Below are 25,846 nucleotides of genomic sequence, written 5' to 3'. Positions count from 1 at the left end.
GTCCTGCATCTTCTCCTTCCTCTGACTCCTGGCTGTTTCAGGCTTCTCCAGATCACTGGATCCCTTCTTCCAAGTCAGTCTCCAACCCCCCTTCTCCTGGTGCCCATTCAAAACTATCCAGCCACTACTCCTCAGTGTTCAACACTTTAAAAGTTGTTGAAAACTTGATAGGGAGCGAAGGGCCTTGCATTTTAGGCCTATTGGGGCCAGGAAACATTTCTTTCTCACACCTGCATGATCTTGAGTTTTATTTCCATAATTAGGGAAAGGATAGTGGGTGTTTGCAGAGAGAGGGAGGGAGGGAGGGAGGGAGTGCCAGAAAACAGCCCAACTTCTACTTGCTGTGTCTTCAGTCTGGAAAAGTGTTTTGTCCATACTCCGAGCTTAACTGATTCTTCATATCTGAGACTAGGAATGAATTTTTCCCCAGGTAAGATTGACTAGAGGCTGCTGTAGAACAGTGGTTGGCAACCTTTTTCAGCTGTGGGCCGGTCCACAGACAATTTTTTTTTTTGGGGGGGGGAGGAGGAACGAATTCCTATGCCCCACAAATAACCCAGGGATGCATTTTAAATAAAACCACACATTCTACTCATGTAAAAACACGCTGATTCCCGGACCATCCACGGGCCAGATTGAGAAGGTGTTCTGGCCCCTGGGCCTTAGGATGCCTACTCCTGCAGTAGAATGTAGCCTTCTTCCTTTGGGATGTTTTCTTCTTCAGGCACTTTTCCAGATGATACCTTCACTGCCTTTATGAGATATTGTGGCCTGGATAGCATTGGTCAGTTGGTGGCAGATAACTTGCCATGCCTCCATGGAAGGAGATTATACTAGGCAGCCTTTTAGTACTTTCCCTATTTCCATGCTTATCAGGGCACAGAGCAGAAAATTCAGAGCCCGTTCCAGCAATAGCCTCAAAAGAGTTCTGTCCCTTTGCAGTTCTCTTCCCTGAGGCCTCTGCCAGTCTGGGCTCGCCTTCGTTACTAATCCAGTTGCAGGAAAGCCTCCCTTATTATGCCATGTCTAATCAGTCAGAAACGAGCCTTTTGAGAATGCTGGCTGCTTCCAATTACACTCCACTTCACCTTGGCATAAAGATGCAGGGACCATGGCGGGAGAGAGTGTAAAAAAACCTAATAGTCTTGTTTGATCCACATCACTGGCAAACTAGGTGTGAAATCAATTGCAGGCATGTTAAACAAAATGAAGGTGGATTTTAAAAACTGTTTTTATAACACATACCTTGAGAATATATTGGGGGGACAAACAGAGGGTATAGCATTGGAAACCATCATGATGTGTTCCTGCACTTTAAAATTTACCACCACACCAGTGCTGTGAGTTATAGTAGTTAGGTTACTGTTCACGAAATTTGGTTGGCCACTGTGAGACTAGGATGCTAGGCTGTTTGTGCCTTTGGTCTAACCTAGCAGAGTTATTCTTACAGTTTGCATTCTTTGTTCCTTGATTCCATTTTTGTTCCTTTGTTCCTTGATTCCTACAGTGCTTCATTTTCAGTTCCTGTATCCTATTTTTTGTGCCAAGAGCCCTGAAAACATGAGCGAGGAAAAGGCTGAGTTCAGTCTTCTCGGAGCAGTGCATTTTCAACTGTGGCTTGGCAGTAACCCATCTGAGAGAGAAGCTTAGTGCAAGATGCTCAGTCATGCATAAGTCTGAACCCGCTATTGGCATTTACCCAAAGTGACTGATATTCTAGATATACTGATTATTGAGCTAAACAGAACAGGTTTTGAAAATCTGAGCGAGCAAACTTTAAGTTGTTTCCTCTGACCTTGAAGCCTCTTCTCTCACCTATGTCTGTTTCCTGAGCTGGAAATAAATCCAAGAAAACCAAGGAGAAAGAAAGAAAGAAAGAAAGAAAGAAAGAAAGAAAGAAAGAAAGAAAGAAAATATTCCTCCAGATCATATTCTTAAATGCACATTTTTTAAAAAAATCAGTATTAAGGCACTTTACTATTATTCAAAGCTCAGCAGCAAGACTTTGTAGAACTGCATCCAAGATATAATTTATACCCCGCCCATCTGGCTGGGTTTCCCCAGCCACTCTGGGCAGCTTCCAACAAAATATGAAAAATACAATAAAACATCAAACATTAAAAACTTCCTTAAACAGGGCTGCCTTCTGAAGTCTTTTAAAAGTCAAGTAGCTGTTTATTCCTTGACATCTGATGGCAGCGTGTTCCACAGGGTGGGAGCCACTACCAAGAAGGCCCTCTGCCTGGTTCCCTGTAATTTCGCTTCTCGCAGTGAGGGAACCGCTGGAAGGCCCTCAGCGTGGGACCTTAGTGTCTGGGCTGAACATGGGGGTGGAGACTCTCCATACAAAGCACAGTCTTTCCTGCAAAGAATTCTGGGCAGTGTAGTTTACCCCTCACATGGTTACAATTCCCAGCAGCCCTTCACAAACTACAGTGCACAGAATTCTTTGAGGGAAAGAACGGGTTTCAAATGTCCTTTAAAGATGCAGCGTACGCAGAGCCTAAGGCCATCAATACCTTGGGTTGCCTCAAAGAATCATAGTTTTAATCAAAGTTTACTTTGTAAGGGAGGTTGACGTTTTGCAAGGATCACAAGACGCTACCAGGTCTTACTGTCCTTTTAGCCCAGGATTATCGACTCTGACTGGCAATGGCTTTCCAGAGTCTCAAGCCATTAATTGCAAATGACACTGGCTGGACACATTTTGCTGAGGGATGAAGAGTGAGGACAGGATCACAGTGGAAGGCCTGCCCTAGCTTTCATGTGTTGAATAGACTGCAGAAAAAGGCCCTGTGTGAGTACAATCTTTGTGATTGAAAACATTGTGTTTTTTCTTCTCCTCAAGACAAGAGCTTTCCCTCGCCTTCCACTGAGTTGGTGCCTTCAGATTTAAAACCTAAGATATGCTCACCACAGGAGCTCTAATTGTCACATGATATGGAAAGCAGCTACTAGCTTAGGTGCCTTTCAAAATCATGAAATAAATCACAACTCTATTGATGGCTGTTACGCACTGGAGGAGCCAAGAATGAACGCTCCATAATTTGCTTAAAGTGCAGAAAGTTCTGTGTTTATTCTTCTTCAATCTCAAACAACAGCAATCTGCAAGTGTTCAAAACACTTCACATTATTTTAGTAATCCAAGAATTTGCTCCCCCCCCCCACTTCTGTCCCCATCTGCATTTCCTTTTGCGTTGCTGTTCATTTTAGATTGTAATTCTGAAGGCAAGGGCTGTGTTATTTTTATTGAAAGGTCCGCTGCCCTGGGAGCAGCGGTGGACCTTCATGCTCTGGCACTGGGGGGGGGGGTGGAGAGCAGGCGGGGCTGGGGCACATCCCAGGGCCGTGGTGTGCTGCCCGTGGAGGCGTGGCGCCCAGCGTGGGAAGGAGCAGCTGTGTGCTCCCCCCGCATGCCTCTTCCTCCTCCAGTGCCTGGGAACCTTTCTGCTTGAAGAGTGAGAAATAAATGCTCTGGATAAAGAAATACCCTATTTTTGCTCCATAAGACACACCTGACCATAAGACACACCTAGTTTTTAGAGTGGGAATGCAAGAAAAAAAATATTCTTTAAAGGGAGCACTGAGCAGAGCCTGTATGCATCCCAGGCTCTGCTCAGCGCTCCCTTTCATGAGCCGCGTGGAGCGTGTGTGTGGCGCTTGCAGGCTTCTATCTGAGGAGGGAGAAGCCCCCGAAAGCCACACACATGCTCTGTGTGGCTCTTTAAAGGGAGCGTGGCTCTTGCGGGAGGTGGGGGAAGGGACTGAGGGGCTAAGCCCGAAGCTAGAACAGCAAGTGAGAGCGCTGCGCAGCGATCCCTCTCGCTGTTCTGGTTTCTGTGATAGCCGCGCAGCCTGCATTCACTCCATAAGACGCACACACATTTCCCCTTACTTTTTAGGAGGGAAAAAGTGTGTCTTATAGAGTGAAAAATACAGCTCCTGGACTGTGCAGAACACGAGAAAGGCACGACTACATTGCTACATGGGTATGCATAGAGGTCTGGCATTCCACCTGTATGAACATATTGAAGCTGCCCCGTGCAGCACCAGATTGTTGGTCCACCTTACTCACTACTCCAGCAGTTCACTGGGGTCTTGCACAAAAGGTCTCTCTTAGCACTTTTGTCTGAGATTATTTACTGTTGTTGATGGAACTGAACATGGGTCCTCCCTTTGTAAACTGTGTTCTCTGTTGCTTACATTCTTAGTGGTTGTGCTATACTTTGCAGTTTTTCCTCTTCTGCACGCATTGACTGAATGTGTGAAGGGGAATCTGAGATGATTACTCTAGTGAGATAATGGCTGAGGTGAGGGTTGAACTTCATTGCTTGCTCCAAGTAGCTCAAATGTGTTCGTTCAACATTTGTCCCACTACGTTCAGCGGAGCTTATTCCCAGAGAAGTGTGTGTAGGATTGTATATTTAGGCCGTTTGCTAGACTCGCTCCTTCTTGCCCCAAGATTAATCAAAGAAAAGTGTCAGTTACAGATAGGTAGCCGTGTTGGTCTGCCATAGTCAAAACAAAATAAAAAAATTCCTTCCGGTAGCACCTTAAAGACCAACTAAGTTAGTTCTTGGTATGAGCTTTCGTGTGCATGCACACTTCTTCAGATACAAAGAAAAGTGATCATTGTGGTGTATGCTGAGCTTATGGAAGCCTTTATTTCTGCCTAAGAAAAGCTTAAATGAAAATGACAGTGCCTTTTCAAGTCAAAGTTCCCAAATCTCACAATAGGTTAGCAATAGCTACATGATACCTTAATATCTTGAAGTGGGGAAATGGCTGCCATCCGTTCCTGATGATGGCTTCACACACAGGGAACTGGTCTAATCTTTTTGAATCTTGCTGTGACAATTCCTCCCTCTTACTTCAGTCTGGCTGACATGTAGTCATGTCACTCAGCAACTGAGATCCCGGCCCAACCAGTGTGTAAGTAATGAAGCATCAAGAGCCTCACATTCCCTATTGACTGAAATCCTCCAGACAGAACTGTCTTCTCTGTCTAGCTGGGTTCATTGGTCTTATAACTTATCTCTCTCACTTTGACCTCAGAGTCCTGTGGCAAAAAAGAATTCTGCAACCAAGTTTGAAAACGTTACGCTCACCATTTGTTTCTGTCACCACCCCCAGTTTGTATTCCCTGTTCCTTTTAAAATAAACTAAGAGGAATACAGTGGTACCTCAGGTTACATACGCTTCAGGTTACAGACTCTGCCAACCCAGAAATAGTGCTTCAGGTTAAGAACTTTGCTTCAGGATGAGAACAGAATTCATGTTCCGGCGGCGCGGCGGCAGCAGGAGGCCCCATTAGCTAAAGTGGTACCTCAGGTTAAGAACAGTTTCAAGTTAAGTACGGACCTCCAGAATGAATTAAGTACTTAACCTGAGGTACCACTGTACTTCTTTTTAAAAATCCTTCTTTATAGAGCTGTCTAGGTTTTATGAACTGCAGGAACGGTCCTGTTGGCTGTCATACCACCATGGGAAATTTGCCCTGTGTAAATCCTGTGTGTGAGAGGGCTTTTCTAGCCACACACACACACACACACACACACACACACACACACCCCGGTGCATCTGGCCAAGCCATTGTATACATTTCAGTGCTGGGTCAAGATGCACCGCTTTGCACAGGCCTTTGAGGGTGGAGAGCAAGATCAGAATTCCCCCTGTCCAGTTGATGTTTGAGTATTACATGGTTTATTGTATTGAGCTGTACAAAAAGGGAAACGAATCCCAACCAACTGTAGATGTGATTTTTTTTAAAAAAAAGGGAGCAAAAATTGTCACAATGTGACAATGTGAATGTGTATGGTAAATAAAAATATATTTTATGAATTCTGATTACAATTAAAAGCAAACAATATGTATCTTCCAAGATCTAGTAGCAAAAGAATGCAAACGCCAACAATGTATGCTGCCAAAGTATCAAGAAACTGAACAGATGTAACTCACAAAGTATCACAGAACAAAAACACATTTTGACCCTGGTCTTCTTCAGTAGACTAGTCCCCCCTAAAAAAGCTCCTGCCACAATAAAATGATTAATTTGGGTGGAGTATTGTTTAGGGGGTCTTGTTGCGTTACTGATATTCTTTTTGCTTCCTCTTTAAATTCGTTTCTTAATTTTTAGTTTGGAAATTGTGAAATTTGGCTGTGCACTTTTTGTTGTGATTTATTGTTTATTACTACTTTTGTCCTGTTTGCAATTATGTAGATCTTTTCATCTTGTAAGCCGCCTTGATCATGGTATGGAAAGGCAGTATACAAATATGGTGATGACTAAGGTGTAACAGGAGGACCCTGTAGTTATTGCTGCACCTGACTAACATGTCTACCCCGCCACAATCTGTTTCCAAGGATTCTTACTTATTCCACAAAATTTTTAACTTCCACCCCAATGATCTTCCAACAAATTTAGAATGGAATGAGTTAACAAACTTTTTTAAAAAAGAAAAAGTATCGTGGGTAGTGCCAGAGGTGGGGTTTGCAACCAAAGAAAATGTGAGATCTAATTGTTCTGAAACAGTGTTGACAGAGCAGAGTTCACCTCTCCAAATGCAGCTGCCTAATCTTAATTGTTCAGTTTTTGATCTTGCAACCCTACAAAGTGAGATTATGTTTTGTGTCCTCCTGAATCCAAGAACTTGCTCATTCAGAGCATGCCATAGCTTCATGTTTGCTGTCCTTTTCTCCTGTAGCTTGAATCATGGGGAGCAGTAAGAGCAAACCCAAAGACCCCAGTCAACGGAGGCGCAGTCTGGAATCCACAGAAAATATCCATGGTGGTTGCTCTGCCTCTCAGACACCCAGCAAAACCACAGTGTCAGATACTCATCGGACTCCCAGTCGTGTATTTGGAACAACTACCACAGAACCAAAACTCTTTGGTGGCTCAAATACATCTGATATGGTTACCTCTCCTCAGCGCTGTGGGCCTCTGGCTGGTCAGTATGATTCCTACCATGAGTAGAACTTTTCCAGACTTTTTTATAGCGTGTATAATGAACATCCTTTTGGAGTTGTGGCAAGAAGGCTGTGTTCCCCAAAGTAGATGTGTGTCTAGAAACGCAGGGTCTTCAGTCCCATCCCATGCACAACTCTTTGCACAGGGATCTTTGTAAGACTTTCATATACCATGGTGGGACTGTTGACTTCAGTGCTGCCCTTCCTACTTACATGTAATTGTATGTAGTGTAAAAAGTACTCAAAAGGGGCTTCAAGATATTAATTCCCCCAACACACATTGCTCTTACAACCAGAGCCCTGACTAAATTTGATATGCAGTGGTGTTCAGCTAGAGTCTTGAACTTGTCTTGTTGCAGGTGGAGTCACCACCTTCGTGGCCCTCTATGACTATGAATCACGAACAGAATCAGATCTTTCTTTCAAGAAAGGGGAACGCCTCCAAATCCTCAACAACACGTAAGTACCTTTTGCCCAGGTGCTGAGCTAAGGGATGCATTTAATTTTGTAGTAAACATATTATTCCATTGTGCTGCTGCACAGCATCTATGCCCATGCTGGGAAATAAGAAAGGACAAATTCTTCCTTCTCCTTTCTCTTGCTTTCTTGTTTCCAGCTCTTTCTGTTAGATGTTAATAGGATAAGTTGGGTCAGTTTAAATGCCTGGGCTTAGAGAGCAGGGGGTACCATTTGGGGGACAAAATCCATGTTTTGATGTCCTACCGTCTGATGTTCCAAGTTGCATCCCGTGCTGATTCTAGGTTTATATTGATTTCCTCTTCTGCCCTTCAAATAAGCTTCCAGCTCGTTTCCCCAGTACATGCAGGGAATCACTGGCTGCCATACAGTCACTGTAAATGAAAACTTGCAGTTAGTTCCTCCTTTTCCTTCTTGCTTTCAGTGCTGCCCCAGAATGACTTTAGGGTTCAGCCTCCAGAAAGGACTCTCCATATAGCAGTCCTCACCGGACTGAGAGCCCAACTATGTGTTTCAGGGCATTACGTGGCTGCCCACTCTCCACATTTCCTCCTCCATTCTTTCTTTCCATACATAAACTCCGCTTCTTTGGCTGCTGCTTGTGGGAGTGGGGAGAATGCTGTGCCTAATGTGGTCGCGTGCCTTATTTAACTAAATAATACCAGGGAGGCTAGGGGAGCGGGGGGGGGGGGGGAGGCAGCCACATGTCCCCTGTAACGTGTAATTAGGCCTTGACCCACTTATTCAACATCATCAAACAAGGCAGGAGCAAACAACGTGTACCACACTAAGGCACACACGCCAAATGGGTCAAGCCTTGTGCTTTGATCAGCATGCGAAGCATGTGGAATAAGCTTGAGCTTGAGTTTCTACTGAAAGATAGAGATAAGAGGGCAAATGCCTGGGAAGCCATGGAGGTCCAATCGGTCAACAGCAAAGCCTGTTTGGGGTTGTAACAGGAAGTCACAAGTCCCAATTTCCAAGGTTGGTACAATGGCTGCACTGGAATTCTCAGCTGAGATCCCACTGTGATTTCACATGTAAAACGTTTGCTTGATTTCCTCATTTCCTATGGCATTTTTCAAATGTAAAACGTTTTTGCTGAGGACTGCAGCATCCTTCTGCAGCATGGAAGGAGGAGAAGGGAGCATCTATGGGATGGCTTCTGGAGTGATTCTCACATGTGTGTATGCACCTACATCTTGCTGCCATGGGTCCTTTATGCAGTTGGGATATTGTGAAAGTGTAACTTTTCAGCAGTCCAGATTCAGCTCATAGGATACTTGGCAAACATGGCAATAAGGTATTTTTACCCAGCCGGGGGGGGGGGAATATTTCCTGGGAGCATTTAGCAGTCTAATGAAAGAAGAGAGTAAATGGTTGCATTCTGTCCTATGTGGTGAGAGATAATATTGCCCTACATCGTAGGATCATTGTGGAGGGAAACGGGATAAAGACAATAGAGCACTTAGCACATTAAAAGCACATTGTAAACAATTAATGATATTATTGCCATATGACTGGGCAGATGGAAGTGGCCTCTTCATAGCAGATGTTGGGCCCTCCCCCTGCTTCCTTCCAGCGAACGCATTTTCCACTCATTGCTCTGCTGTCTAAATATTGCTTCTGCCCTTTGGGCTGTCTGGGCTTCTCTGGCCTTCTGGAGTCCTTCCACTCCTGCCTTAAAGTTTCCCAGAACAATGGGAGACCTTTAGAAAAGGTTGTGATTAGTTTTTATTTTATTTTATTTTTATTCCTTTTAAAGGTATGTTTATTTAAACTGCTGCCCTTTCCTGTAGCAGGCAATGGGTGGCTTGGTGCAAGATGCTGGGGACAAACAGTATGTGGGAGATGGTTCATCATCATAAACTACTTGTGAACTTTCCTGTGGAACCCGTTAAGAGACATAGGTCTGGACCTTTTGGGTTGTTCCAATGCAGCAGTTTTCATATGGAGAGGAGTAAAGGTAAAGGGACCCCTGACTGTTAGGTCCAATCGTGGCAGACTCTGGGGTTGCGGCGCTCATCTCACTTTATTGGCCGACATGACTAAGCCGCTTCTGGCAAACCAGAGCAGCGCACAGAAACGGCATTTACCTTCCCACCAGAGTGGTACCTATTTATCTACTTGCACTTTGTCCTAGCCAACCTAAAGCTACAAGTCATTTTGACACCTGTAGTTGTTGCCTCAATTAAAGAGATGACTGGAGTCTTCTAGAGTGAGCAGAATTGAGTTCCTGCACTCTTCAAATCATAACTTGAAATGTTTGTGGCTTGGCGAATGGAATGTTGCAAGTTCACTGTTTCACATTCAGTGGAAAAACCCATCTTCAGGACTGGAAGCTGTTGGTTGTCCTGTTACTATCACAGAATCACTGGAAAGGGTGGCAGTTAGAAATGTTCTACATTGATTCCCATATCCATTTGTGCACCAAGAAACCTCTGTGTATTCAGAGAAACTTGAGGTGGTTAGTTCATGCAGCGCACTGGCTAGTTTTCTACCTCAATATATGTTCTTATTGGGGAACCACTGATAAGCTTTTTAGGAACACCAGAGTTCCTAGGAATACATTTTGAAAACCACCGTATTATGGCTATTAGCACTTGTGTATGCATCTTTCCCATTTTGAAAAGCATCTCAAAACTGCATTTCTTTTAATCTAAGCCCTGTCTCTTTCTCTCTTATATCCTGCTCCTCATGCTTTCATTTAGGAGAAAGGTGGATGTCAGGTGTGTATCTTCTATTTGATTGGCATAAGCAATAAAAGCTAACCTGATCTTTGATGTCTGAACTATGGGGGAAAGGATTGGGTGGGTTGCACTTTGGGGCTGGGAGGGAGAGCAATGTTATGCATTAAGTTATGGTTCTTCTCATTTGCAGACTCAGGAGTTTTAACATTGGTTTTGAGCATTTTTACTTTTGTAACCAAGCAGATGATATATTCTAGAAGTGTTGTTTCAACTGAATTTTAGATTTTGGAGTGTTATGTATGCATTATTATTTTTTGTTTCCAACTGGAATGTGGGGAGCGGAGGTGTCTGAGTTAGATAAATTCTTAGTCATGGTGATCAACCTTCTAACAGGAGAAAAATCAGAGTTCTGGGCAACATAAATAGGCATCATTAAGTACCTTTGTATGAGTTGTCCAGTAGCTCAGGGGTTTCCAGGCTGCAGTCTGTGCACTACCAGCAGTCCATGAGCTTCATTCAGGGGGTCTGTTACATGTCCACATTACATATTGATTTTGATTTTTGATTGCGTTTTGACTGCCTCTTTTGTTATATTTCATTTTACTTTGGAATGCAAATTCAATAAATACGATAAAATACATTATAAGAAATAAAAGAAGCAGTAAAAAAAAGAATTAAAAATCATACAGCATGTTGCACAGCAGATGACAATTGCTACAACAGGCAAACAAAACAGTCAAGTGGTTCAACAAGACCATCAGCAATTTTCAATTCATAGGGGGAAATGGGACCCACTAGTAGTACCATATGCCTTACTTGAGTAAAGTTTGCATATGCTTTAATAGGAACTGAGTACATAAAGCTGGCTCTGCCTCCTCTGAAGTACATTAAAATCATGTAGGTGTATCCCAGACTTCTTATTGTTCTGCTTATAACCATGTGGGTAGACATTCTTCCTGTGAGGGACAAATGGACTTGGGAAGGAGACAAGTAGATTTCACTCCAGTTGAATGCACAATAAACCATGGAGGAATTGGAACAGGAGTGGGACTCCTGTGGCCCCTTAGATGTCCAAATAACTCAGATTCAGATGACTTTGAGAAAAATAATGGTGCACTATGGACTATTGGTTGAATTGTGGTGATACAGGGAAGGAACTGCCTGTGTTGTCAACTGAGCTGGCTGTATCCAGCAAAGATTATGAGTGTGAAAGCACCATTCATTTAAGCTTATTATTCCAGCTCTTATATGATTTCATTTATCTCGTCTCCCATTCATTGCTTACTTGCCTAGGGCTATAATCCTACACATACCTAGTCTGTTTAAATCAACTGTAATGGGATATAGGCAGATAAGTCTACAAGTCCCCCCCCCCCCTCTCTCTATCTCATGGGGAAATGAAGGTGACAAAGGGTGTATTCCTCTTTCTGTTCTCCACATCTGCTGTTGAGATTCTTTTCACTGACCCAACTTCATGTTACTAGCCTCTGAATGCAATATGCATTCATGAAGTTCATGACAGGAGGTGAGAAAATGCTGCAGCAGAAGGATTTTATATTTGGTCTGAACACATTTACCCATGCAGGGGTAGCCAGCAAGCATTATATACCTGTTGAACCTTAAGACCTAGAGATTAAGCAGCTGCTTTTCCTGAGACCTTGCTGTTTGGCCCGGCCAAAATATATGCTCTGCACAAGTCAAGTGGTTCTGACTTCCTCCTTGTTTTCCTCTACAACATTTCTTAAAATTCTAATCCAAGTAATTATATATATATATATATATATATATATATATATATATATATATAAAAATCCTAGTCAAGGTCAGGCCGGTAAACGTTCGCAGCTAAAGTTTCTCTTGCAATATTAATGTTCTAATAATCTATTTGTGGCTTTTAAAACAATCCTGTGAATGGTGCAAAGGAAATGGAGCTCTGCATTGTTCTTCTTCTTTGGAGCCCTGACTGAGGACTTTTATTTGGACCAGGTCAGGGTGCTAGAACCTATTTTCATTGTCAAGGGCTTAGGCATTGAACATATGAAGTAGCAAAAAATTGTTTGAGTGTGTGCAGAGTTTTAGAAAATGTTCTTCTTGGTACCATGGAGCAACCACCACTAGCCTCCACATTTCAGGGATACATCAGACAGTATGGAGTCAGGTGCTTGCACGTGGTGATATAATGAACCCCTGCAGCTTATGAATGGAAGTATCCCAATAGAGGTTCTCCATTTTATGGTGGCTTACAGCCACTCCTACTGTTTTAGCACAGTGGTCAGAAGTGGCTCAGCTTGTGCATGTGGGGCATCAGTCATTTCATTCAGATTGCAAGAATAGAACTTTCATGTGGCAAAACCAGATGGCAGCTTTTAAAGCACCATTTAGGCTGGCAGAGTGAGAGAGACGGATCTGTCCACCAAGACCTGCCAAAAGGAGTTGCACAAAAGCACATTAGTGCTGTTGCCTAGCTCTCCCTATCACAAAAACGAGTCTTCCACTGGATAGCATCTGGGTGGACTGTGAACTGTGTTAAAAAGAGGAGTGCCACTTGGTATGGCCAAATTATCATGACGTCTTGGCCAGCTCTGCCAAAATGGCAAACGCTTGCCTGCCCATTGTTGTAGAACTATCCTTGAACAGGTTTGCCTCCTTGAACTTCTCACTATAAAAAACGTAAGTATTGCTGATATCCAAACTTAAATTCCGCAGGTAAGTATTTAAAACCTAAATATTTTCCTTATTTTTAAAACAGCAGAAACAAAAATAGACATTTTTGAATACTGAAAGCTCTGGTCTTTGGCTATTTGGCATACTTTCCAGGTACAAAGCAAGTGTGCATTCTTTCGCTTCAAATGAACTAAATACAATATTGTGAACGCTGGCAGCTTCACAGCTGCCTCTGGTATAAATAACGCCGAGAACAGAATAGCCCTCATAGGAAGATGAGGTGGTTTTTTAAAGGCTTTGTACTGAAGCATGTAGAGGAGAAATGAGTCTCAAGCTATGTATTTCACAATATCCAATATCGCTTCACTGTTGGAGTTTAGGATAAGAGCGTGTTTCTCACAGAGATACTGTAGCAGTAATGAACTGCAATCTTTTGAATAGCTAAGGTGCCTGGCCTTCTGCCTAGCAACATGTTGCGAGGGGAGGAAGTTTCTGAGAGATACACACTGCATTTGGCAGGTTGTGCTGACCCAGCCATATAATTCCATAGCTGTGGCTGTAGTTGCCTGCCCCACCTGAGTCAGAGGTATGCAGAGGAGAGGAAGCCATTTTTGACTGCCTTTAGTAGAAGTGGATACCTTTACTTGAAAGATAGATGAACATAGATAATCGCTTAGTACCGTACAAGATAGATTCAGAAGTTCTAATCGTTCAGTTTGTTGCTTATGTCTTTCGAAAGAAAGCAGCCTCATGCAGTGCCTTGACCTAGCAGCTTGGCTCTGGAAAAAAGTTTTATCTTAATCAACATTCTGTTTTAAAATTCATTGAGGTTTCCCAAGCAATGGATTTGCAGTGTGTGGATTAAATTGACCCAGACAGAAGTTGACTCTGGGTTTCCCCATTCATTCCAATGGAGAGGTCTATCTGTAGCCCTCTCATAGGAGCTGGCATGTCCTTCCTCTGAAGTGGATGGGGAAGCACATATACCCTGGGGAACTTCTGAACCTCTCTAAGCAGTCACCAGATTGGGAGTGGTTATTAGTATTCCGACACCCAAAGATGAGAAGATAGCATGATCTCCCTACTTACAATGGATTTTCCTGGCATGTGCTTGCTCAAGCTGTACTTCCCTGTGACATTATTCAGGACGGGGAACTTGGGGCTTTCCTTCTACTTGGATTTTTCCTTTTGCAGCTTCCTCTTCCTCATTTGTACCTCACTATCTTCCTTCTGTTTACACAGTTTAAGAAACAGAGCCTGGGTGAGGAGTACCTGTTATTTTAGAAGTGGTAGCTCGTGCATCACTGCATAGCAGCGTTTAGATGCTTTCTGGCTGTGCACCATGTGAAAATAGTGCCATATTAACAGCTAGCCAGGCATACTTCGGATGACTTTAGCCTGCAGATCTAGTATAATACATTGTCCCTCTGCCAAGGCCAGCCAGATATTAGTTCCACACACCTGGTATACTGCTATGCACCTAGGAATGTTTGTATTCATGAGTAGCCCCAAACATGCCCAGAACTCACTGTGTTTGGACTGCATTAGCCTGCGTGGCTCTATAAACCTAGTTGTGGGGGTTATGGTAGAGCTGCCATACATCTCGAATTTCCCAGACATAGATGGGATTCGACTGTTGAAAATTGCATCCAAGAGAAATTTTCTGAGGAATGTCTGGGGAAACCCGGATTTTCACTTTTTGAAATATGGCAACCCTAGGTTATGGCCATACATCCAATGTTTGTATTTTTAACTGGGACACTTCAGGGATAGAATGGGTCTAAATGCACATTCTTTAGACTTCACCCTATTTGCTGTTACGGTTCTGTCGGGAGGACGTGGTGGTGAGGGGAGAATCTGCTTAAGAATTGCACTGCTTGCAGAAGCCACCTTCCCTTCAAGAACTGCAGGGCAATCTCATAAGCCATCAAGTCAACCCCCTCCTTTATGCAGGGGTGGACGGAGCAGTACAGTGGTACCTCTGGTTACATACGCTTCAGGTTACAGACTCCGCTAACCCAGAAATATTACCTTGGGTTAAGAACTTTGCTTCAGGATGAGAACAGAAATTGTGCTCTGGTGGCACGGCAGCAGCAGGAGGCCCCATTAGCTAAAGTGGTCTTCAGGTTAAGAACAGTTTCGGGTTAAGAACTGACCTCTGAAACGAATTAAGTACTTAACCCAAGGTACCACTGTATTAGCCAACTTTGTGCCCTTCGCCCATGAGTCCTGGCTGGGGCTGATGGGAGTTGTAGCCAAAAACATCTGGAGGACCCCAGCTTGGCGAAGGCTACCTTAGAGCACTTTCAGCAGACAGTTGACAGGCCCTGCTTGAAGACCTCCAGCGTGGGAGAGCCCACCGACCCTGTGGGTAATTAGTTCCCTTGCCAAACTGCTCTTCCTTTCCCTCTACTGTTCAGTCAAATTCTACCCCTCTCTAACTTAAGCCCACTGGATCTACTCCTGCCCTCTGCAGCAACAGAGAACAAGCCTCTGCTCTCTTCTTTGTGTACAGTGCTATCATGTTACTAGCCTCCAGAAACAATAAATAGACTGAGCCTGGCAAACTTCAGTTGGCAGAGCGTTCTTTAGGGAAGGCACCACTCAGAGAAAGCTCTGCCCCTGGGAGTGTTGAGGAATCTAAGGTGGAGTCGCCAGTGATGAGGAGAGAGTTTTTGCACTGAAAGGGTTTGCTTTGTAGCCTTGTAAACCCCCCACTCCTTCCATACCTATTTGCACCCCACTCTTCCTCCAATCAGCTCAGGGCAATGTGGCATATCTTCCTATTTTTATCTTACCCCTTTTATCATCCCAACAACTCTGTTTGCTTTGGCCACTTCAAACCATTTATTTAAGTGGTGTACAGTAAAATCGATCCCAAGTAAGGATTCCCAAGCTGCGAAGACAGGGGTTGAGGCAGCCTCTTGTATAGGTAGGTTAAGCTGAGAGGAAGAGAGAGAGACCAGCTTGTTGAGAGCCACTCGCTTTTCATAGGGGCTGAACAGAGCTTTGAACCCAAGTTCTTGCCAGGCTCCAAACCAGGAAGATTTATCCTTCACAATTTGTGTCTGCTTAGTTATTCACTCGTCAGGAAGGTTGTTCTGAAAAGTTTATAATCTTCAGAAGGTCTCTCTCAGGACTCCCTTGGAAGAAATTGCAGGGGTTAAGAACGAAAAGCTCAGTTTTCCCTTGTGGTCGCAGCAAATTAAACAGGGACAGCAAAATATCACAGAAGGAGAAAAGGGGAGCATCACTCATTTCTAATATTCAGGCTGCTTCTTGCAGCCTCTTTCTCGAGTGAATAACATTCCTACTGTTCTCTGGCATTCTTCCCACTTCTGCCCCAATTACAATAATTCTCTTGGGTAACAGCCATGTGTGTGTGTGTGTGGGGGGAATATCTTGGAGCCCTTTTTAACGGGCTGGCATACTGTCTTATTTTCCCATAGGAATGGATCCAGTTTCAGTGTGCTGGCACTATAAAGCCGAAAACAGTAACCGAAGCATTGTCACAATTAATAAATCAGTTTGTTAACAGCAAATAAAATTTGGACAAGTTACATAAACAATATCAACATACTGCTCTCCCCCCCCCCCCCATTTACATAATGGTCTGCATTCTGGGCAATAGCTGGGTAATCTATTGTGAGAAAATATGTAATCACTAGGAATAAGGAGTTTTCCCCTCCAACCTTTCAGGTAGCAGAGAGATGGGGAACCTTCAGGCCAAAATGCAATCCCCAGGCTTATCTGTCTGAGCCTCCTCAGGACACAAACCCTCACCAGCCACACCTGCTTTGCCCAGGCCATCTTTAACCATTCCTACTTTGCATGATCATGAGTGTTTTTGCCTGGCTAGAATGTGCCCTTGGTCTCTGATATTTTTTTTTTTTTGGGGGGGGGAATATTGTCATTTTCCCCATTTAGTATAAATCTGCACCAGGGACTAGTTTCTGCTCAGTTCATGTTGGGACTGCAGGTGTCAGGTGTGCTGATGGAACATGCCTGAGGTTTAGAAGACCCTTCTGTCTAAAAGCCTGCTATCAACCCATGCTCCCAACGTAGGTGGGAAAACTTATCGCATGCAGGATTTACCAACCCAAACAAACATTTGGGCATTGATGTAACCTTGAATCCATCATTTTATATAACTTCTCCATGGTGAGGTATCTTCCTGATACACAGATTACATACTGTACTTCTATCCGTAGTACTGTGAATCTCCCATCAAACAACCTGCTGAACTGAGACATTAAGTTGGTGTGCACCCACTGTGTAGGCAGCATTTTAAATAGCTCCTCTTGTTGGCTACTTCTGTGTACACCACTCTGTGGTACATGATTCTGCAGGGAATCATTTAAAACAGCCTCCATCGGCAGCTGTTTTGTGTGCATTGATCCTTCCAGTTCTCTGCGGCATGCACATCTGGCTTTACCAACTCATTTGCACATGTGGGCGGGGCAGGGTGTTTGCATGAAAAAGATGGCTTTTAGTGCCAGAGGCAGAAAAACCAAATGATAGCACCATATATAAAACACAAACAGTGTTTTATAGTGTTGTAAACGAAAATCTGCCCTTTCCCCCTTATGGGGTATCCAAGAGCCCATACAGAGATAATAAATGCTAAACTATTTGCTACACTTTAATCAGTCACCTGCTGCCTTATTGCTTAAGGTTAGCATCATCATGTGAACCAATTTTGTTTTCTATGATGGGGCAATTTTATGTTTTTGCAGAGGAGAGGAACTATTTCACACATCCTCCCTCTATGATAATGGTGATGTCACCTGTGCATGTTGCAATGAGTTGTCCCATTTCCTCATGGTACCTGTGTTGGCCAGGCTGGTGCCATGATTTCACCAGTCTGATTTTCAGCTGCATCAATCCAATATATAGGTGGGGGGGGGAATAGGTTCCTTTATCATTTCCAATCTGCATGAGTTTCTGGTTGACTGTCCCTGCAGAGACGGACACTGGAAGCTAGAAATTTGTTCCTATTCAACTAGGTAAACATGAGCACTGTGTCAAGGATCCTGCACCAGTACAATTCCATGTGCCCCTGAGTATGGATGATGCCAGGAAAACTCATGGCAGTTGCATATCACGTTGCAGATACAACATACCTGGAGTGAACTGCAGATGGCCATTAAAGTTTGATAAAATAGCTAGCATAAAAATTGTCTTTGCCACCACTTGGCTCCCCCAAACTAGTTTTTCTGGAGTTGTCCACTAGACCTTGAGAAAGCTGCTGCCAGTTGCTGGCTGCTAGATAGGTCAGTGGTCCGACTCAGTGTCTCATGATGTGTCCAGTTTCAGATGTTGCTCACTTTGCGGAGCTTCCTTCATGCTTCTTAAAAACCTGTGAGAGAATGTGAGAAACAGCATTTGATTGTCTTTTGGTGGTGATGCATAATGTGGCTTGTTTTTGAGGTTATATATAATCCCTCCTATACCTTCCCAGGATGTGGGGAAGATTTTTCCTTTTGTTTAGAAAGTTGCCATATTTTGTGCTCTATAAGACTCACTTTTTCCCTCCTAAAAAGTAAGGAGAAATGTGTGTGCGTCTTACGGAGTGAATGCAGGCTGCGCAGCTATCCCAGAAGCCAGAACAGCAAGAGGGATTGCTGCTCTCACTGCGCAGCGATCCCTCTTGCTGTTCTGGCTTCTGGGATTCAGAATATTTTTTTTCTTGTTTTGCTCCTCCAAAAACTAGGTGCGTCTTATGGTCTGGTGTGTCTTAAAGAGCGAAAAATACAGTAACTCCGTGACAGGGGAGTCAGTAAAATCCAGAAACCTATGGAGGAAGAAACATTAGGTTGGCACTTGACTGGAGAGTACAGCCCCCCCCCCCCCCCCCCCTTCCCAGGCATTTTGGAGAGTTAGACCAACTATTTCCCACCCGCTGCCTCCTTGCCAGTGGCAGTCTCTGTGTGATTCTGCAAGATAAAGACATTCCAAGCCACCTGGACATTCCATGAGTGCTTTGGGGCTTAGTCATTTTAGCACAGAAAAGAAGAATGCAGGCCTGGGGATTGGGATGGGGGGGGGAGTAGTCCTGCCTGCATTCTTCACCCTCTGACCTGCTTTGCCCCAGGATATATTGCATTTACAGTGCTATGTCCTGTGTGGGATGCAGATAGACTCAAATTTCTTACCTGACACTACTGGGCCCAGAACATATTTGGTGTATTAAATTCCTGTGTGGGTATTGCACTTATTCTGCTTTCCTAAATCCACAACAAACCATTCAGAATTCAACACTTCTGCAGTTTGGCATTACTTAGTTTCTTCTAGGAGAGACAGCAGCTTTACATAATTTGGTAGAGTGATGGAGTGTGGCTTTGAACATCCTCTCAATCAAGTCTTGCTAGCTACAATTTCTGTAAAAGCCTGAGCTCGCTGCTTCTGAAGTCACTGGGTTGTAGCCATTGCTCAGAACAGATATGACTTACTTAGGTCCATTGATTTCTATGCTTGCTTACTGCAAGTATAATGTAGTTGGATAAAACCCAGCATGGTATGAACATGTGTCCCAGCGAATCCTAGGCTGCAAGTAGAATTGCAAAGTAAGATACTGGTACTTTTCCATACAGCTTGTTTTACTCAGTTCTGATCTCTTCTACATCCTTCTCCAATAAGCAATTGGTTAATAGACATAATGGCCCCAATCTTACAACCATGGTTTAAAAAATTGGAGCGGGCTGTAGAATTGTGCATTGATTCCACCCTTTCTTGCCAGCACATACCTTAATGTTAGTTAATGTTGGTGTTGATATTTTAGGTAGGAGGGGTGCAGTTTGCCTGTGGTGAGGGGAGCTCAGGAGATCACAACTGGCTTCTCCAAACTGTTAAGAGAGTGGCCCATTTTGCTTGTGCTAAACCCATGAGCATAGCCAGGATTTATGTTGGGTGGCAAGGGGGAAGCAGAATCAATGGGGGGGGGGCAGAACCAAGCTATCTGCAACACAATTGGTTAGTTAGTTAAGTATTTTTATTTATTTATTTGATTGGGGAGCAGCTGCCTCCCACCACCACCACCCTCCCCTTGGCTATGCCCATGACTAAAGCTATTGAGAGCGACTAAAGCTAAGTTTGTTAAATGTGTGTTTCACATTTCTTTGCCTTTACATTTCTGCTTGATGGAGGAGTTCTGTGCAACTCAGAAGATTGCATAATCCCCAGACTACATTGCCTTACCTATTCTGCATAGTTTAGCTTATCCAACCAAGTAGCATTTTGTCTACCGACTTCAGATGCAGCATGTTTGTGTCCTTTTCTAGGATATAGTTTCTCCTTCATTTCTTATTCTCTCCCACCCCACCCCCCTGGGCTGCATGTATGTACTCTAATGTTATGTTCCTAGTATTGCTTTATGCTCTTGTGCGTTTTTTAAAAAAACTTTTGCTTTTGAGCTGTGTGTTCCCTTTTTATTATCACAATTTTTCTTTTTTTGTTTTGTTTTGTTTTTGTGTGCCTATTTCCTCCCCATTCCCAACCCTGCTTTCTTGGACTTCCAATGCTTCATACAGCAGCCAGATTTGGTTCAGATTCAAATGGCTCCAAAGGTATTTTCAATGGGTACTTGACATGCCTTTTTAAGTAAGGAAATTCCTTATTTAAAAGGATCTTGTGTTATTTGTCATTTAACCAAACTAATAAGGTGCCAGCTGTGGAATCTCAGATAATGACACAGTTCAGTTGCTATGGAGACCACCTTATTTGCTTGAGTTATCCTCATTACCGGCACTCCAGACATGGGTTGAAGAGCTCGCTGCAAAGAAATCCTGCATTGTTTGATTGGAATATATCACATAAATCATGCAAAACTGTTTTTGTTGGGTGAATAGGTTTTTATTTAATCAACATCCTCTTCTTTTTGTCTAAGCCAGGATGGCCAATCCATGTTCTGCAAGCTTAGGGATGGGCACTTCTGTTTATTTTGGTCTGTGTCCCTTTTTGCATGGTTTCACCTGTAATTCCATTCTGATTCATTTCCACATTAATCTGATTTTTATTTTTTTTAAAAAAATCCTCTCAATATTTATTTAAGTATGCATTTTAATACATATGTAAATGTATTTTGAAAGAATATAGATATTTAAAAGTGTATTTTGAGACATTTACATGTCCAAGAACAGTGTTGCAACTTTTGGAGAAGTGCAAAATACAACGAATAGCAAAATTCCAACCTGCAGATTGACCCCAAGTTATTTGTGCAGGAATTCACAAAGGCTGAATTCCTCAAGCATCTCTAGTGCAAATCAGATTTGGCTCCCAGCAGCCCTACCAAATTTGAATCAATGTATGCTTAAGCCACCTTGGCAGAATTTTTATTCAGAAAGGTGGGATATAAATGCCTTAACATAAATAACATAATCAATAACAACATTTCATAAACTGTATGTATTTTCTGTACATGTAATGTTGCTTTCTCTTATACCTACTGAAAAAGCAAAGGGATTACCTACTGATCAGCTTCGAGGGGAGGGACAAGACTGTTCAGGAAGTACCTTCATGTACACACACACACACACACACACACACACACACACACACACAAAATGTTGGTTACCACCAACTACTTTGTTGAATTTCACCATCCACGAAGGGGTTGCAGAATTCTGACCCACAAGCAAACATAGAGTAGGCCACAAGTATACAGTTTGACTAGCCCTAGTCTAAGCAGTGGGGTCAAGAGGAGCTGGATTGGAATCAGCAGGGGAGTCGGGGGATGCCAGTGAGTTGGGAAGGTAATTTGACCTATTTTATCTTCACTGATATATTTCTTTGTTTTGTGTTTTGCAGGGAAGGAGATTGGTGGCTGGCTCACTCGCTCACAACTGGCCAGAAAGGCTACATCCCCAGTAACTATGTTGCACCCTCAGACTCCATCCAGGCTGAAGAGTAATTGAAATATTTTAGATAGTTTTGATAAACAGTGCAATGCTTCTGCCAAGCCTTCTAGTGTCTAACCCAAGCCTTCTAGCCATAACAGTCAGGGGCACCCCTCATTTCCCCAGATAATTCCTGACTTTGTGTCAGTAGGATAGTTCACACATGTATTTATCCTTTAGTTGCTGTGTGGAAGAGTGGTCTCAGACTGAACACTGTATCTAGAATTCTCGTATCACTTTGCTTGGACACAATGCTCTGAGGTTGAATCAGTTCACTCATACATCTTTAAGCCAACTTCAGTGGTCAAGAGTGGAGTAATTGAGTGATGTGTATGGCTAATTGGTCCTATAGCAACTTGCTGGCTTTTAAGATATGATTAGTCTTGCCTTCCTATTAGATGTTCAGCGCCATTTTTGAAAAACACTGGTTTCTTCTGTGGGGAAAAAAACACTAGTGAATACCACAATATCTGAAAAAAATAATGTCAATGATTGTATAAATCACATGCATCTCTCAGAGAGAGATCTAACTATTCGTTAACTGTTTACTATGTGTTTCTCACTCCCTACACCTGGCTTGGGAAACTTCTGGCCTTCAGGATGTTGTTTGACTACAACTCCCATCATCCCTCACCATTGACCATGCTGGCTGAGGCTAATGGGAGCTAGAGTCCAACCACCTCTAGAGGGTGACAGGTCCCCTAGCCCTGCTCTCAGTGAACCTTTCATACCATCCAGTTCGGTTTATGATGTACAGTTCCTAATGTCCTGCATGTACCTACTGAAGCTATCCAGTTTATTTATTACTGAAGTTTGCTTTCCAACTAAGTCACTTTTGGATAGTGCACTACTGGATATTTCCACCTTACTAGTAGGTACTAAATTTTTGAACTTCTGAGCAGTTTAGCATTTGACAGAAATGTTTATGACCATAAAAAAATATGAGCTTGCTCTATAGTTTGTTAAAACCATAAAGACTCATTCATACATGGAGGTTACCATTTGATCATTAGAGTGGAATAAGCATTTATGAGTGCTACCATGACATTGGTGTGCTTCTTAGAATGGGTTCAGAATCTTCAACATTTTTGCACACCATCCAGGAAAATTTAACAGGATTTTGAAACACCTCCTGACTTTGTGGCCTGTTTCTCCAATCCTCGGATGACATTTTGGTGCTTGGAACAGGCTTTGTTTTTCACATTGCAGCTTTTGTGGCAAGGAGAATATAGAAAACTGTGGTGACGAACCCCCGACTTTCCAGTGATCTAACTTAATATCTGTAGATGGAATAAAAGTCTGTAAATGAGAACTCCTTCATACAAAATGCTTCCCCCCTCCACTGATATTACCCCCATGTAAGAAACAGTGTGTACAAAAGGAGCTGCAGATGATTAGGCCCTTCTTAGAGAAACACTGTAGAATGAGTATTTAACACTTCTGAGGCCTGGTCTGGGCCATAGATGCCTCTCACAGGACCATGGATCAGGACAATGTTTTCCTGGCATGAAAACACAGGAGCTTCCTTCAGCCTTGGCATTCACATACTTATCAGTCTTTAAGGAGTTAAGAATCTAGCAGCCCTTGGCAAAATTCAGTGCATTTCAGAATGTTGTCTTTTATCCTAGGATAAGTGATTTATGTAAGAACGTAAAAAGAGCTCTGCTGGATCAGAACAAATGTCCATCTATTTTAGTATTGTTTTTTGGGATGAGGCTAGTCAGATGCCTCTGGGAAACCCACAAGCAGTGTCTGGAGTGTTCCTATCCAGTGCCTTCCTCCAGAAAACTGCAATCTTATTCTCCCACAACCTGCATTTTCCAGTCCCCCCCCCCCCAACAGTCAGTCAGCATTTTATATTGACTGTACTTAATCCTTATTTGCACATTTTTTGGTTCCCCCATTTAATTTCTCCCCCCACCCCCAATGATATGTTGCTTCTACAAACCTTCCCCCAAGCCTACCAATACCTCTGTTTGTTTGTGGGCAGTGCTATTTTGGTAACATAAGCAATGGCATTCATACTTGAACATTGGAAATAGGAATTGTAGCCTTTATACTCCATGAATTTGTCTAAAATCTTTTTTTAAAGCCAAGTGAGTCAGTGGTTTCATCACATCTTATGACAGTGATTTTTCACATATGGGTTATGCTTTGTTGCACTTCTTTTTTTTTTTTTTTGTCTGTCCTGAACCTACTAATTAATTTCAGAGCTGCAAGGTATTCCTGGGGAGGTCATAATTATTATTATATTTTATAGAGCCCTACTTTCAAGCTCTTGACCCAAAGTATGAGGGCTTAGCACTTCAGTTTGAACATTCAGAAGAAAAGTGTGTAGTGTTGCTTCCTGTTGGTCAAAAACCCTTGGCCCAGGCACTTGCCATGTAGAAGCTGTGTGTTAATAAGAAGATTGATCCTTCAGTATTTAAAAAAGTTAACAGTGACTGGAAGAACTTGGCAAAATGGGATCTCTCCCATGCTCATGTGTATTCCACTATTGTAGGTGGTATTTTGGCAAGATAACCCGCCGAGAGTCAGAACGGTTACTACTCAATCCAGAGAATCCCCGGGGGACATTCTTGGCAAGAGAGAGTGAGACAACAAAAGGTAATGGCAATTTATTGAGAAAGTTAACATCTCTCGAAATAGCAGTTTCTATGAGAACAAGCTGGTGTTCAGAGCTCACTTCCCTTGCATCCGGGACAGTACTGGGTTTTCCATGTTCTTAAAAGACCACTTCCTAAACTTCTGATAGCCAAAGTGCATTCTTTCTTTCCGAATTTAAATTGGGAAGTAAAGCCCAAAAGACTTACTTTAGCAGGTGTAAGTATTAGGTGGCCTCAGATGATCAATGAAGTGTGTTTCTGGGCGAGTCGCCATTCTGGATGTGCGTCTTGACTCAACCAGAGATGCACTAAAGAACTGCTTCCAAGTGCAGGTATTTCTGCTGCAAAGGGAGGGTGAGGAGGGGCCTACAGACACAAGGATATGGACAGCCTTGGGCTGCTGAAACAACTTGGGGAAAGTTCAGAGTGCTAGTATGAACTTGCCCCAGCTGGGCTCTTATCTTGAGATACTTAACTAGGATAATAACAAGCAATAATAATTGGTGAGTAGCGCTGGCAGTTCAGCATTATAGCTGCCACAAATGTGCATGGACTCACTTTTAATGGGAGTTTACAGCATTGGAAGTTTTCAATTCCAGAGCCCTGGTCCTTTTTCGTTCTGGCCCAAGGCTCTTAATATCAGGTATCTTAACCCAAGAGTCTGTGTTATTGCTATGTCCATGTTCCCCTCCTCACCCTCTCTCCTTGTATGCTATCCATAGTATGTTCTGTCAGCCAAGCAGTACTCTCTCTGACTCCTGCCCTGTTCTGATCTGATCGGTGAAGAACTGGATGGGATTTAAATATCTAACGTAAACAGAGATTCTGGTCCTGTGCCTGTCCTCTTTACAAAGGAATGGTGCTGAAACTGGGTCACTGAGCTGGGAATAGCTGGGTAACCAATGGCAACAAGGAACTCTGCAGTTCCCTCCTATCCTTGCTGCCAGGGGTAGTTTGTTGTTGTGTTTATAGGAGCGGTTTAATGAAGTTTGTGCTTGGGTGTGAGTGGCATTGTAGGAACCAGTTGGTAGTAGCAACACACGCGTGCCAGAAATAAAAGCCATGCGAGCAGAGTTTAGCTGTGGGTGTCCTTTGCCCTGGCCTTCCCATTTCTGTCCTATGTGACTGGCATGTCAAGATGGGCATAAGCACATGGAGGGATCAAGCATCATTGCTGTGAACAGGTCAGATATTTATTAGAGTGAGGAGAGAGGACTGGAGATATAGTAGGAATGTGTGGTTACTTCAGCAGTGACAGAATGTCTGCCAGCCACATTCTGTTCAATATATTCAACTCAAGATTTCTCTGCTCTTCTCTGAAAATATCTCCAATGCCATATATACAAAATCCTTGTGTGTGATCAGCCCAGGAAACCAACTTCTAGTTCTTGTGGATGTGAGAATAGATTTGAGAACAGGCAAGCAGTGCCTCTTCAGTTGTGTAAGCTGGAGAAATGGCTAAATAAGATTTCCAAATGTTGGAGGAAGACCTCTGTGCTGTGCATGATCCCTAGCTCCTCCACATGATTAGTAGAAGCATAAATAT

At 43.1% G+C, this 25,846-nt stretch overlaps 1 protein-coding gene across 2 annotated transcripts in view; it reads left to right on the top strand.

Annotated features, from left to right (window-relative positions):
* SRC (SRC proto-oncogene, non-receptor tyrosine kinase) overlaps nt 1–25,846 on the top strand; it is an 89,087-nt gene that overhangs the window by 49,062 nt on the left and 14,179 nt on the right. Inside the window, exons 3-7 of one of the 2 annotated variants that reach the window (XM_079979449.1) lie at nt 6,705–6,950; nt 7,329–7,428; nt 10,158–10,175; nt 21,606–21,704; nt 24,198–24,301. In XM_079979449.1, coding sequence (XP_079835575.1) covers nt 6,713–6,950; nt 7,329–7,428; nt 10,158–10,175; nt 21,606–21,704; nt 24,198–24,301 — 559 coding nt within the window. In that variant the 5' untranslated portion in view covers nt 6,705–6,712. The remainder of the gene's footprint in view (nt 1–6,704; nt 6,951–7,328; nt 7,429–10,157; nt 10,176–21,605; nt 21,705–24,197; nt 24,302–25,846) is intronic. The other variant, XM_079979450.1, reaches the window with a different exon arrangement.

The sequence above is a fragment of the Podarcis cretensis genome, assembly GCF_951804945.1.
Source record: "Podarcis cretensis genome assembly, chromosome: 6".
In the NCBI taxonomy this organism is placed as follows: Eukaryota; Metazoa; Chordata; class Lepidosauria; order Squamata; family Lacertidae; genus Podarcis; species Podarcis cretensis.
This window is presented reverse-complemented; position numbering and strand designations above follow the sequence as displayed.